At 39.0% G+C, this 13,742-nt stretch overlaps 1 protein-coding gene across 1 annotated transcript; it reads left to right on the forward strand.

Annotated features, from left to right (window-relative positions):
• Positions 1-1,328: 1,328 nt before the first annotated feature.
• On the forward strand, positions 1,329-13,699 carry LOC105331317 (uncharacterized). The gene is made up of 17 exons (XM_066074514.1): positions 1,329-1,480; positions 2,299-2,609; positions 2,797-2,957; positions 3,044-3,278; positions 3,365-3,470; positions 3,780-3,876; positions 9,630-9,725; positions 9,823-9,873; positions 9,975-10,065; positions 10,250-10,312; positions 10,434-10,610; positions 11,040-11,178; positions 12,180-12,288; positions 12,399-12,471; positions 12,568-12,711; positions 13,025-13,167; positions 13,446-13,699. Exons 1-17 carry the CDS (start codon positions 1,441-1,443, stop codon positions 13,678-13,680), a joined length of 2,271 nt encoding a protein of 756 aa, XP_065930586.1. The 5' UTR covers positions 1,329-1,440; the 3' UTR covers positions 13,681-13,699.
• Positions 13,700-13,742: the final 43 nt, after the last annotated feature.

Consider the following 13,742-nt stretch of genomic DNA (forward strand, 5'->3'; position numbering starts at 1 on the left):
TATCTTTTGTTTATTTGTAAGAACAAAAAAGAATATCTGGTGAACTAGGGCTCCACTCTGTGGATGCTTGGAGGGTCCAAACCTGTCACAAATTCAGAAAATGATTTTAGAAGTTTAGTGTTTTAAGGTTCTCCAATCCTCAGCCTCAAAGTATTTTTTCATCATAAAATTGTTATTTATTCTTCAAACTTTATGAATGAAATGAAATAAAAAGAGTTTTTTTTTTATGGTATCCATGCATTTTACAAAGTTATTGAAATTTTCGGCTACGATGGCTATTATGAAATAAATATACAAGTTGAGATCAAATTTGAAGGAAAAAAACCGGTGCATCGATGGCTTGAACCGCTTTACTATTTATGTAGCAGCTGTGGGTAATATTAGGACTACACGACTAATTAGATTTGTCTATATAAAAGGCAGATTTATGGTACGAATAAAAAACTCCGGATAATTTAGAGTTGCCGAATATTGCTGAGTATCGGATATTGCTAAATTCATACATTTATATTATATATGAAAATTTCAATATTTGCAAGAAAAGAATATCCCAAAGAAATTCCATTAAAATATGGTCATTGCTTATCCAAATACAAGACAACTGAGAGTGGCCTTCCGTTCTTGTCAGCTTTGAAATTTCCAATTCAATAATATCTCACTCGTATTTCATTGCAAGTGTAAAAAAGCTTTGGAGAACAGCAACACTAATGACTATGAATATAAAAAAGAATACTTATTGTAAATATAAAACCTTTTTATTTCACAGTCATTGAGAATGCATTGTTCATTCTTTAGTGCTATTTAAAAATGTGAATTTAAAATAAACATCATTTAATTTAGGGCAGCATGCTTGAAAAAAAAAAGATGGATGGATTGATTATAGAAAATACGAATACCCCCCTTTTCTGCTTTTATTAGAAGATATATTATTTCTCAGCATTATATATTATCTTGTGTAAGGATAAAATTAGTCAATGGCCTAAACAATTTGTCCACAAATTAGTTATCATCTTTTATTTCGTCAACAAGGCAGGGGAGGGGGGATTTTAAGGTTTATCTTAATTTGCCAGGGGGTTCAAGGCATATATATCTAATTATTTTACTAAGTAAATTTAAGAAATTTGAATTTTCCAGAAGGGGATGACCTATGACCTTTTCAAGATCCGAGCATAAAACTATATGAATAGCAGTATGAATTGATGGCAGTGGAGGAATATGCGCGGTTATCAAATTATAGCAACTGCAGAAAGTACATGTTTTAATATAATGTACCAAACAAACACACAATCCTGTTTGCTCTCTAATGTGCCGCTATGTTACCTATAAAGTTTTTATCTTGTCCAACCCATTTATCTTAATTTGATAAGCCGTATCTTTAGTTTATTGTGCAAGAACTCGGGTATATTAAGAAACTAGTGTAAATGTCTTATCATTTTAACCATGGGGTTTGTATATCAACTCTTTGCTTTTCTTGTGTGGGGTAAGTTTTACAGTATTAAATATAATTACTGGAGTTATTTATTCAATGCTATGATGGCTTCACACAACGCAATTTTTTTTAATGGAACAGTGTTATACAACTGTACATTTGTTGACAAATTATCAGAGATATTTTTCGTTAAATTTACGTTGTATGACTTTTTTTTTACTGCAACATCATTCAAACGCCGTTTTAATTGACTTTCACTATTATATCTATCCTAAGTTCAATATTTGTACACTTTTCAGTGTTTTTGTCTCTGATAACACTGCCAATCGGTTCTGTACTGTACCGTCCAAAAATTCAAATGACTTATTGTTGGGGGGCAAGCGGGAATGTCAATATTCTAATGTTTAATCACACACTTGTTGACAATGCTAATAGAGATACAAGTAATAATCGTTCATTCTTTGAATATTATGGGGTGATACACATATAATTTAATTCTGGTTGTAACGCGCTTTCTGATAGGCTAAAAAATTATTTTATATCGTATAAAGAATGTTGCCTACGTCATAGTAAGACTAATGCCCAAAACGTATCAATACGCCTGACGTTACGTTTGAATTTTGTAAATTTTAGGTCATTTTAAAGCTCAAATGACCAATTTTATCTACAATGAAGAGTAAAATATCAAATCATAAGCAATGAATTCAATATTTATTAGTTTTTTACGATATAAAATGGTTTGAAACATTTACGCTCTTTTATAAACCGTAAACTGCCCCAAACCATTTTATATCGTATAAAACAAATAAATATTGAATTAATTCCTTAAATCAAGATAGAAAAAGTATTATATGTTTATCTACAATCAGTGCAATTGGTGAGGTCCCAATACCCCGGCCTTCAGGTTTCCATAACAACAGACGGTACATACAGTGTCAAGGTCAATGGTAGACAATGGCTGTCCAGCGCGCCGACCTATTTCATGGCGGACGGAGCGATGTTTATTGGCGGGAAGAACGGGAATCTTAGTCTGCTACAGAGCTCAGCGTCCAGTGGGTACGACAGGATTGGAGAATGGCAGACGTTCGACTTCTTCTACTCTGCCGGTAGTAGCAACATCACTGCCTCCATCAAAACGTATCCATACGAATTGGAGGACGATTTTATCATGTTTTCACAGGTAAATTAAAGCAAAATATTGCGTGATAGTGTAGGTATAGGTCGAACATTACTTAATCAACCAAATTTTAGCTAAAATACCAACTACCTACATTCTGCAAACAGCATTTATCAAAGTATGGAGATCCTGCGGTGAACAATGACGTCTATTTTACGTCTGATGCAATTGTTCATGATTATCACTGTAGACATATCACAATGGAGCCACGAGGACAAACCGAGCTGACGTCAGTTCCGTTATTGGGAGATTTCCCGCCTTTAGCGTCGGAAGTCAAGACCCTCTCGTCAGCCTGTTTTATTTAGCCTACGGGGGAATAATGGTTGGGGACACTGGAAAAGGCATAGGAGTGTAAGTTCTTCATAAAAAAAAGTTGTATTCGGTTTTGCAATTGCGTGTTGAATTACTAGTACTTATTCTAATTATGTTTTCTTCAGTTGGAACAAGACCGACGTTGCCATGAGCTATGGGTTGTCGGGAGGGCCGCTGGCCATCTTTGATCAGGAGGGAAATACCGTCATCATTTCTCCCTTCTCGCAGTTCATGGCCGCCTCTGTCACCCATCCAGACTTTGACAACAGTGTGGGGTGGGGTGTGATGGGAGGTGTACAAAAGGTCCCACCCAACTACCAGTATGACACAATCCTCTATTATGCAAAAGGAATAAACAAGGTACATTGATTAAAAGGAAAGCACCGTCTTAGAAGCAATGACGCATAGAGTATCAATAACAAGCCTAGGGCGTTTGGTCTTAACAGGCTTTTGAAGGCTGGGGTCGATTGATGAGGAAATGGTACGGAAGAACGGATGACTTTGTTAAAACAGACCTTACCATCAGTCATCTGGGCTACTGGACAGATAACGGTAACCGTTGAAATCAATCATATCCCAAAATTGTAAGATTATTCAAACTAAAAAACACAATGCGATCAATTGCGATCAATATTACGAAATTGTAACATCGGAAGACTAATGGCCAAATGTTCAATTTAAGATTAGCAATATTATAGTTAAAACCTCAACGTACATGTAACATGATCAAGTGTCTTCCATGACAACTGGCCATGAGGTTTGAAATAATTTGCCATTGAGTTTATTTAGTGTGTAAAAAACGACAGAGGAGTAGAGCTGGATGGACTGCTGAAATGCCTCTTTTTAATGTTATTATTTTAGGAGCGTATTATTACTATTTGACGGAGCAAAATAAAACCTACGAGGACTCCATGTTGGATGTCAAGAACTACGCAGAAAGTCAGAGCATCCCATACAGGTCTGTACCAAATAAAACATTCTATACAGGTCTGTACAAGATAGAACATCACACACAGGTCTGTACAAGATAGAACATCACACACAGGTCTGTACCAGATAGAACATCCCATACAGGTCTGTACCAGATAGAACATCACACACAGGTCTGTACCAGATAGAACATTGTATACAGGTCTGTACCAGATAGAACATCACACACAGGTCTGTACCAGATAGAACATCACACACAGGTCTGTACCAGATAGAACATCCCATACAGGTCTGTACCAGATAGAACATCACACACAGGTCTGTACCAGATAGAACATCCCATACAGGTCTGTACCAGATAGAACATCACACACAGGTCTGTACCAGATAGAACATTGTATACAGGTCTGTACCAGATAGAACATCACACACAGGTCTGTACCAGATAGAACATTGTATACAGGTCTGTACCAGATAGAACATACCATACAGGTCTGTACCAGATAGAACATCACACACAGGTCTGTACCAGATAGAACATCCCATACAGGTCTGTACCAGATAGAACATCACACACAGGTCTGTACCAGATAGAACATCCCATACAGGTCTGTACCAGATAGAACATCACACACAGGTCTGTACCAGATAGAACATCCCATACAGGTCTGTACCAGATAGAACATCACACACAGGTCTGTACCAGATAGAACATTGTATACAGGTCTGTACCAGATAGAACATACCATACAGGTCTGTACCAGATAGAACATTGCATACAGGTCTGTACAAAATAAAATACACAATACAGGTCTATACAAGATTCAACATCACACACAGATCTGTACCTAATACAACACCCAATACAGGTCTATACAAGATAAAACATCCTATACAGGTCTATACAAAATAAAACATCCTATGCAGGTCTGTACCAGATAAAACATCACACACAGGTCTGTACCAGATAAACACCCCATACAGGTCTGGACCAGATAGAACTTTGCATACAGGTCTGTACCTAATACAACACCCAATACTGGTCTGTACCTGATAAAACATCCCATACAGGTCTGTACCAGATAGAACTTTGCATACAGGTCTGTACCAGATAGAACATACCATACAGGTCTGTACCAGATAAACACCCCATACAGGTCTGTACCAGATAAAACATCCCATACAGGTCTGTACCAGATAAACACCCCATACAGGTCTGTACCAGATAAAACATTACACACAGGTCTGTACCAGATAAAACATCACACACAGGTCTGTACCAGATAGAACATCCCATACAGGTCTGTACAAGATAGAACATCCCATACAGGTCTGTACAAAATAGAACATCTTATACAGGTCTGTACCAGATAAACACCCCACACAGGTCTGTACCAGATAAACACCCCATACAGGTCTGTACCAGATAAAACATCCCATACAGGTCTGTACCAGATAAACACCCCATACAGGTCTGTACCAGATAAAACATTACACACAGGTCTGTACCAGATAAAACATCACACACAGGTCTGTACCAGATAAAACATCACACACAGGTCTGTACCAGATAGAACATCCCATACAGGTCTGTACAAGATAGAACATCCCATACAGGTCTGTACAAAATAGAACATCTTATACAGGTCTGTACCAGATAAACACCCCACACAGGTCTGTACCAGATAGAACATCCCATACAGGTCTGTACAAGATAGAACATCCCATACAGGTCTGTACAAAATAGAACATCTTATACAGGTCTGTACCAGATAAACACCCCACACAGGTCTGTACCAGATAGAACATCACACACAGGTCTGTACCAGATAGAACTTTGCATACAGGTCTGTACCAGATAGAACTTTGCATACAGGTCTGTACCAGATAGACCATCCCATACAGGTCTGTACCAGTTAGAACATCCCATACAGGTCTGTACCAGAAAGAACATCACACACAGGTCTTTACCAGATAGAACATCACACACAGGTCTGTACCAGATAGAACATCACACACAGGTCTGTACCAGATAGAACTTTGCATACAGGTCTGTACCAGATAGAACTTCCCATACAGGTCTGTACCAGATAGAACATCACATACAGGTCTGTACCAGATAGAACTTTGCATACAGGTCTTTACCAGATAGAACATCACACACAGGTCTGTACCAGATAGAACATCACACACAGGTCTGTACCAGATAGAACTTTGCATACAGGTCTGTACCAGATAGAACATCCCATACAGGTCTGTACAAAATAGAACATCTTATACAGGTCTGTACCAGATAAACACCCCACACAGGTCTGTACCAGATAGAACATCCCATACAGGTCTGTACAAGATAGAACATCCCATACAGGTCTGTACAAAATAGAACATCTTATACAGGTCTGTACCAGATAAACACCCCACACAGGTCTGTACCAGATAGAACATCCCATACAGGTCTGTACAAGATAGAACATCCCATACAGGTCTGTACAAAATAGAACATCTTATACAGGTCTGTACCAGATAAACACCCCACACAGGTCTGTACCAGATAGAACATCACACACAGGTCTGTACCAGATAGAACTTTGCATACAGGTCTGTACCAGATAGACCATCCCATACAGGTCTGTACCAGTTAGAACATCCCATACAGGTCTGTACCAGAAAGAACATCACACACAGGTCTTTACCAGATAGAACATCACACACAGGTCTGTACCAGATAGAACATCCCATACAGGTCTGTACCAGATAGAACATCACACACAGGTCTGTACCAGATAGAACTTTGCATACAGGTCTGTACCAGATAGAACTTCCCATACAGGTCTGTACCAGATAGAACATCACATACAGGTCTGTACCAGATAGAACTTTGCATACAGGTCTTTACCAGATAGAACATCACACACAGGTCTGTACCAGATAGAACATCACACACAGGTCTGTACCAGATAGAACTTTGCATACAGGTCTGTACCAGATAGAACTTCCCATACAGGTCTGTACCAGATAAACACCCAATACAGGTCTGTACCAGATAAACACCCAATACTGGTCTGTACCAGATACACATCCCATACAGGTCTGTACCAGGTAGAACTTCACACATAGGTCTGAACCAGATTAAAAGGTCTGTACCTGAAAGAACACCACACACAGGTCTGTACCAGATAGAACATCACACACAGGTCTGTACCAGACAAAATATCTGATACAGGTCTGTACCAGATAGAACATTGTATACAGGTCTGTACCAGATAGAACACCCCATACAGGTCTGTACCTAATACAACACCCAATACTGGTCTGTACCAGATAGAACATCACACACAGGTCTGTACAAAATAGAACATCTTATACAGGTCTGTACCAGATAAACACCCCACACAGGTCTGTACCAGATAGAACATCCCATACAGGTCTGTACAAGATAGAACATCCCATACAGGTCTGTACAAAATAGAACATCTTATACAGGTCTGTACCAGATAAACACCCCACACAGGTCTGTACCAGATAGAACATCCCATACAGGTCTGTACAAGATAGAACATCCCATACAGGTCTGTACAAAATAGAACATCTTATACAGGTCTGTACCAGATAAACACCCCACACAGGTCTGTACCAGATAGAACATCCCATACAGGTCTGTACAAGATAGAACATCCCATACAGGTCTGTACAAAATAGAACATCTTATACAGGTCTGTACCAGATAAACACCCCACACAGGTCTGTACCAGATAGAACATCACACACAGGTCTGTACCAGATAGAACTTTGCATACAGGTCTGTACCAGATAGACCATCCCATACAGGTCTGTACCAGTTAGAACATCCCATACAGGTCTGTACCAGAAAGAACATCACACACAGGTCTTTACCAGATAGAACATCACACACAGGTCTGTACCAGATAGAACATCCCATACAGGTCTGTACCAGATAGAACATCACACACAGGTCTGTACCAGATAGAACTTTGCATACAGGTCTGTACCAGATAGAACTTCCCATACAGGTCTGTACCAGATAGAACATCACATACAGGTCTGTACCAGATAGAACTTTGCATACAGGTCTTTACCAGATAGAACATCACACACAGGTCTGTACCAGATAGAACATCACACACAGGTCTGTACCAGATAGAACTTTGCATACAGGTCTGTACCAGATAGAACTTCCCATACAGGTCTGTACCAGATAAACACCCAATACAGGTCTGTACCAGATAAACACCCAATACTGGTCTGTACCAGATACACATCCCATACAGGTCTGTACCAGGTAGAACTTCACACATAGGTCTGAACCAGATTAAAAGGTCTGTACCTGAAAGAACACCACACACAGGTCTGTACCAGATAGAACATCACACACAGGTCTGTACCAGACAAAATATCTGATACAGGTCTGTACCAGATAGAACATTGTATACAGGTCTGTACCAGATAGAACACCCCATACAGGTCTGTACCTAATACAACACCCAATACTGGTCTGTACCAGATAGAACATCACACACAGGTCTGTACAAAATAGAACATCTTATACAGGTCTGTACCAGATAAACACCCCACACAGGTCTGTACCAGATAGAACATCCCATACAGGTCTGTACAAGATAGAACATCCCATACAGGTCTGTACAAAATAGAACATCTTATACAGGTCTGTACCAGATAAACACCCCACACAGGTCTGTACCAGATAGAACATCCCATACAGGTCTGTACCAGATAAACATCCCATACAGGTCTCATATTGTTTTTTTTTTCATGGTATGTTATTATGTAGATATGTTTATTATGAAGTTTCGAAGTCATTAATAAAACTATGTGGTTCAGATACTTCCAGTCACCTCTCTAGCTATGTTGGTTCAGATAATTCCGGTCATCTCTCTAGCTATGTTGGCTCAGATAATTCCAGTCATCCCTCTAGCTATGTTGGTGCAGATAATTCCAGTCACGTCTCTAGCTATGTTGGTTCGGAAAATTTCAGTCATCTCTCTAGCTATGTTGGTTCAGATAATTCCAGTCATCTCTCTAGCTATGTTGGCTCGGATAATTCCAGTCACCTCTCTAGCTACGTTGGTTCGGATAATTCGAGTCGTCTCTCTAGCTATGTTGGTTCGGATAATTCCTGTCATCTCTCTAGCTATGTTGGTTCAGATAATTTCAGTCATCTCTCTAGCTATGTTGGTTTGGATGATTCCAGTCGTCTCTCTAGCTATGTTGGTTCAGATAATTCCAGTCGTCTCTCTAGCTATGTTGGTGCAGATAATTCCAGTCACGTCTCTAGCTATGTTGGTTCGGAAAATTTCAGTCATCTCTCTAGCTATGTTGGCTCGGATAATTCCAGTCACCTCTCTAGCTACGTTGGTTCGGATAATTCCAGTCGTCTCTCTAGCTATGTTGGTTCGGATAATTCCTGTCATCTCTCTAGCTATGTTGGTTCAGATAATTTCAGTCATCTCTCTAGCTATGTTGGTTTGGATGATTCCAGTCGTCTCTCTAGCTATGTTGGTTCAGATAATTCCAGTCGTCTCTCTAGCTATGTTGGTTCAGATAATTCCTGTCGTCTCTCTAGCTATGTTGGTTCGGATATCTTTGTTGGTTCAGATACTTTTATGTATTGGTGTATTTTTGTTGAGTGATATTCGATACTTTCAGTTTTTGATACATCCATGTGAGTTCAATGATAACCTTCCGTTTGTTTCGGATGCTTTCTCACATTCATATTCGTTAAGTGACCTTACTCTGTTTCAGATACTTTCAGTTTGATTCCTGGTGGTACTACAAGGGGGCCGGTAACGGGGTCAAGGAATGGGAGCCTCGTCCTGACATTTTCCCTCACGGATCTAAGTCAGTCTTCATGCTTTTATTAAGACATCGTCTAATTAAACCTGATTTCTTGTTTAATAAATAATTAAGATCAAACATTTTTTAACATACATTACAGAGCACTAGTTCAGAAGCTTGGTTTACCCATCGCATTGCATAACCGATTCTGGTAAGACACAGCAAAACTAATTTGTCTACATTTTTCTACTCTTAATTTTTGTATAATTATGCGGATGTTGCTATTCTACCGGTAATTAAAACTGATTCCAGGTCTAAGGACACGGTATATGCTGTACAGAACAAAGGAAGGTATTTGTTTCAGATTGATACGAATGGAACAGTCTCAGCTCCCATCACTCAGGTAACGGTTACATCCAGTCCAATATCTAGTAAGATTCTTAAACAACGTTCAAGACTGTCTGCTTATATATTAGTATAGTTTTGAGGAATATATTGTGTTGCTTTGTTGTTCTAACAATAAAAAGTCCCATATTAACTGTTTTTGGTTATTCAGAATTCATTGACTTTTTTGTTTGGATCCACAGGATTTCTGGAATTATCTGTTAGGTCGCGCGAGAGACGATTGGGGATTGGTTCTTTACGAACAAGTATAGTATTAAGCATTTTTATTTAAAAAACCCAACAACATGCAAATCTCATTTCGTTCCAAGACATGATTTACACATTAAAAACTATATGTAGCTAATCAACTTTTATGTTGCTATTTAGGATTGGCTGAATGTTGAATTTGCCGGGCTCCCGTCCTTTTTGAACAACGTAAATCTGGGAAATTTATGGCTGGAAGAAATGGCGGATGCAGCAAAGCTGTGGAAGATTCCGATACAGTATTGTATGTCCAACACACGGCATGCCCTGAAAGCTGTACAACTAGATATTGTCACTCAGGTATGTTGTCGTATGTCAAAAGTACAATCCGTAGAACAGTCCAAGTTTAATCGCAAACACTTTTTACAGGATTAGTCGTTAGATATAGCAAAGTCAAAATACAGAGTAGATAGGACTCAAGTGAGCAACTTATGTTATCAGCGATACTTCAAATGCACAGCAAGTGATGACGTACAATGTATGGCTGGTGGCAGTACTTGTTAATCGGTTAAGCAACAATTGTACTTATGTTTTATTTGTTCAAATAAACTTGTATGTATATAATATGTGGTTTAACTGTTTCCATAAATCAAAAATCCACTTTCTGAACATTCTATGTATTATTATGTACAAACCAAAAACTTATCTGCATGTACATGTTGGTTTAGAAAAAGGTACAAAAGGTTTGCCACATGTTCCGTAAGGATATGAGTCAGATTATTGTTGCAGGCCCGGGTGAGCGCGGATTACCACCCCGGACATGACCAGTGGAGGATCGGGGTCTCCTCCATGCTTGCTGCCGCCATTGGACTCCGCCCGTTCAAGGACACCTTCTGGACCACCACCAATCAGCCCGGCAACAAGTACAGTAGGTGGCGTCTTAGTCGTCAATATATACAACAGTAGATGGCGTCTTAGTCGTCAATATATACAACAGTAGGTGGCGTCTTAGTCGTCAATATATACAACAGTAGGTGGCGTCTTAGTCGTCAATATATACAACAGTAGATGGCGTCTTAGTCGTCAATATATACAACAGTAGGTGGCATCTTAGTCGTCAATATATACACCAGTAGGTGGCGTCTTAGTCGTCAATATATACAACAGTAGGTGGCGTCTTAGTCGTCAATATATACAACAGTAGATGGCGTCTTAGTCGTCAATATATACAACAGTAGGTGGCATCTTAGTCGTCAATATATACAACAGTAGTTGGCGTCTTAGTCGTCAATATATACACCAGTAGGTGGCGTCTTAGTCGTCAATAAATACAACAGTAGGTGGCGTCATAGTCGTCAATATATACACCAGTAGGTGGCGTCTTAGTCGTCAATATATACAACAGTAGGTGGCGTCTTAGTCGTCAATATATACAACAGTAGGTGGCGTCTTAGTCGTCAATATATACAACAGTAGGTGGCGTCTTAGTCGTCAATATATACAACAGTAGGTGGCGTCTTAGTCGTCAATATATACAACAGTAAGTGGCGTCTTAGTCGTCAATAAATACAACAGTAGGTGGCGTCTTAGTCGTCAATAAATACAACAGTAGGTGGCGTCTTAGTCGTCAATAAATGGGTCCAAATCAGTGCGGGATGTAAATTTTAAAATGACACAATGCAAGTCAATTACAATTAAGGATCTGTGAGAACAGAGTTTAACAATGAATTGATGCACAGAAGTTCTTAATGACTGTATGAAGTCTGGCTGGGTAAGAACTGGTCTATGTAATCTTCTCGAAAGTAAGGAAGTTTATTTACTCGCAACATCAACTCCAACTTTTCTTGTTGAGGGTAGGAAAATATGAAATCACTTCAGAGGGTGAAAAGAATAAAAGATATATGAAATGCATTTGATTTTGCATCACAGGGTCTACTGAACCGTACCCAGGTTTGAATGCGGTGGTGTCCACCCTCAGTACCGGACCAGTTGGGCCCGGGGATATGGTAGGCGGTTCAAATAGATCCCTTCTAATGAGGTAATGTCCTTTTATTGCATTAAATTTGGTTATTAAAGTTCCTTAACAAAATACAAAAGTAATATTGAATGGCATTTATAATACTTTGATCACTTTGCATGGTATTTGAGGTGTTGCAACGAAGACGGAATGATTCTGAAGCCATCAACACCAGCAACATCTATAGATCGCCAACTGATCATGGTAATGAAAACCATCTCCAAGAGAATCGGTTACAGTAAAATACAAGTGTACAACGTTGTTCTATGACAGTGGTCACTTACCCCTTCTCTTTATTAGGCAGCGTCCGGAGCTATGGAGGATATGGAGGTCTGGAGCACGTACTCAGCAATGTCTGTGGGAGGTACCGTGAAGTACTTTGGGATGGTTCTCGGGGTAGACACAGCTGGATTTAAACTTCTAACCAAAGACTTAAATTTCATGGTAAGATGGAACCTCTAGATGCTCAACAATACGTAAATAGTCTTTTGTAAAATGTCAAAGAATTCAAAAAGTTAATGTACATAGCAATTGGTGAGGTTATGATTTTTTTATGATTAGCAATCGGAGAGAAGAGAACTGTTAAAAGTGTTTGTTTTTATAATTCAACAAAATGAATTAATAGCAATCCAATTACCTTAACACATTTGGACTTTCCAATCTTTGTTAGAACTTTTTAACAAGTTATCCTTATTCCATGATATCATGTTATCCTTGATCGGTGGACCATAGCAAATGTGTTGTATATGATAAAAAGGCGGATGCACAGAGGGATGAGTACATCGTATTCGAACACCGCTCACCACAGAGTCACGTGACCTTTACCACATCCCTGACGATGCCAAACTGCACTAAAACTAACTTCTGTCTCTATCATTTTATCCCGGAGATGAAGATTGGGTAATCAGTATTATATAATTCGAATTGTACCTAATGTTAACCTTCTATAGTTAGACAGCTAAGTCATTTACAAATGCCATATAAGAAAACTCATTAGATTTACCAACACCACCATTGGTCTCCTGAACATTCATGTACAGAATACTGGCTGAAATATGTACAAGTATTACTTTCATGAAAACCTTTTATACTGTAAACAAATAAACTATAAAATTATTAACTTTGACAAGCTCATCAAAAATCCCTTTTGAAAAAATGGTTTTTATTTTATTGGACAGTAATACTCACACGGTGTTCTTGATGGGAGAGACAGATAAATGGGTGCCGGTGTCTGAGCAGCGAATCGTGGCCATCACCCCCATACAGAACACCGACATTGTACTCACAGTGGCGGGGGTCCGGGGCGAGACGGTCCGAATTTCCTACCTCCTAGACGGAACTCTTCAGACTGTTACCTGTACATTCAAACTAACGTCATCACTTATGCTTTCTATTTCTAATAAATCTTGTTGATTCAACATGAGAATTTTGATCTATCGTCGATTTTTTTTTTGCAATCTTGCTTACGACAATAT

The sequence above is a fragment of the Magallana gigas genome, chromosome 2 (assembly GCF_963853765.1).
Source record: "Magallana gigas chromosome 2, xbMagGiga1.1, whole genome shotgun sequence".
Taxonomy (NCBI): domain Eukaryota; kingdom Metazoa; phylum Mollusca; class Bivalvia; order Ostreida; family Ostreidae; genus Magallana; species Magallana gigas.

Excerpts from the sequence above, each read along its gene's own strand:
- LOC105331317 (XM_066074514.1), top strand. The coding sequence starts at position 1,441 with ATGGGGTTTGTATATCAACTCTTTGCTTTTCTTGTGTGGG. Across the intron at positions 11,179-12,179 it reads TCAGCCCGGCAACAAGTACA|GGTCTACTGAACCGTACCCA; the intron begins GTAGGTGGCGTC and ends TTTGCATCACAG. Across the intron at positions 12,472-12,567 it reads TAGATCGCCAACTGATCATG|GCAGCGTCCGGAGCTATGGA; the intron begins GTAATGAAAACC and ends TCTCTTTATTAG.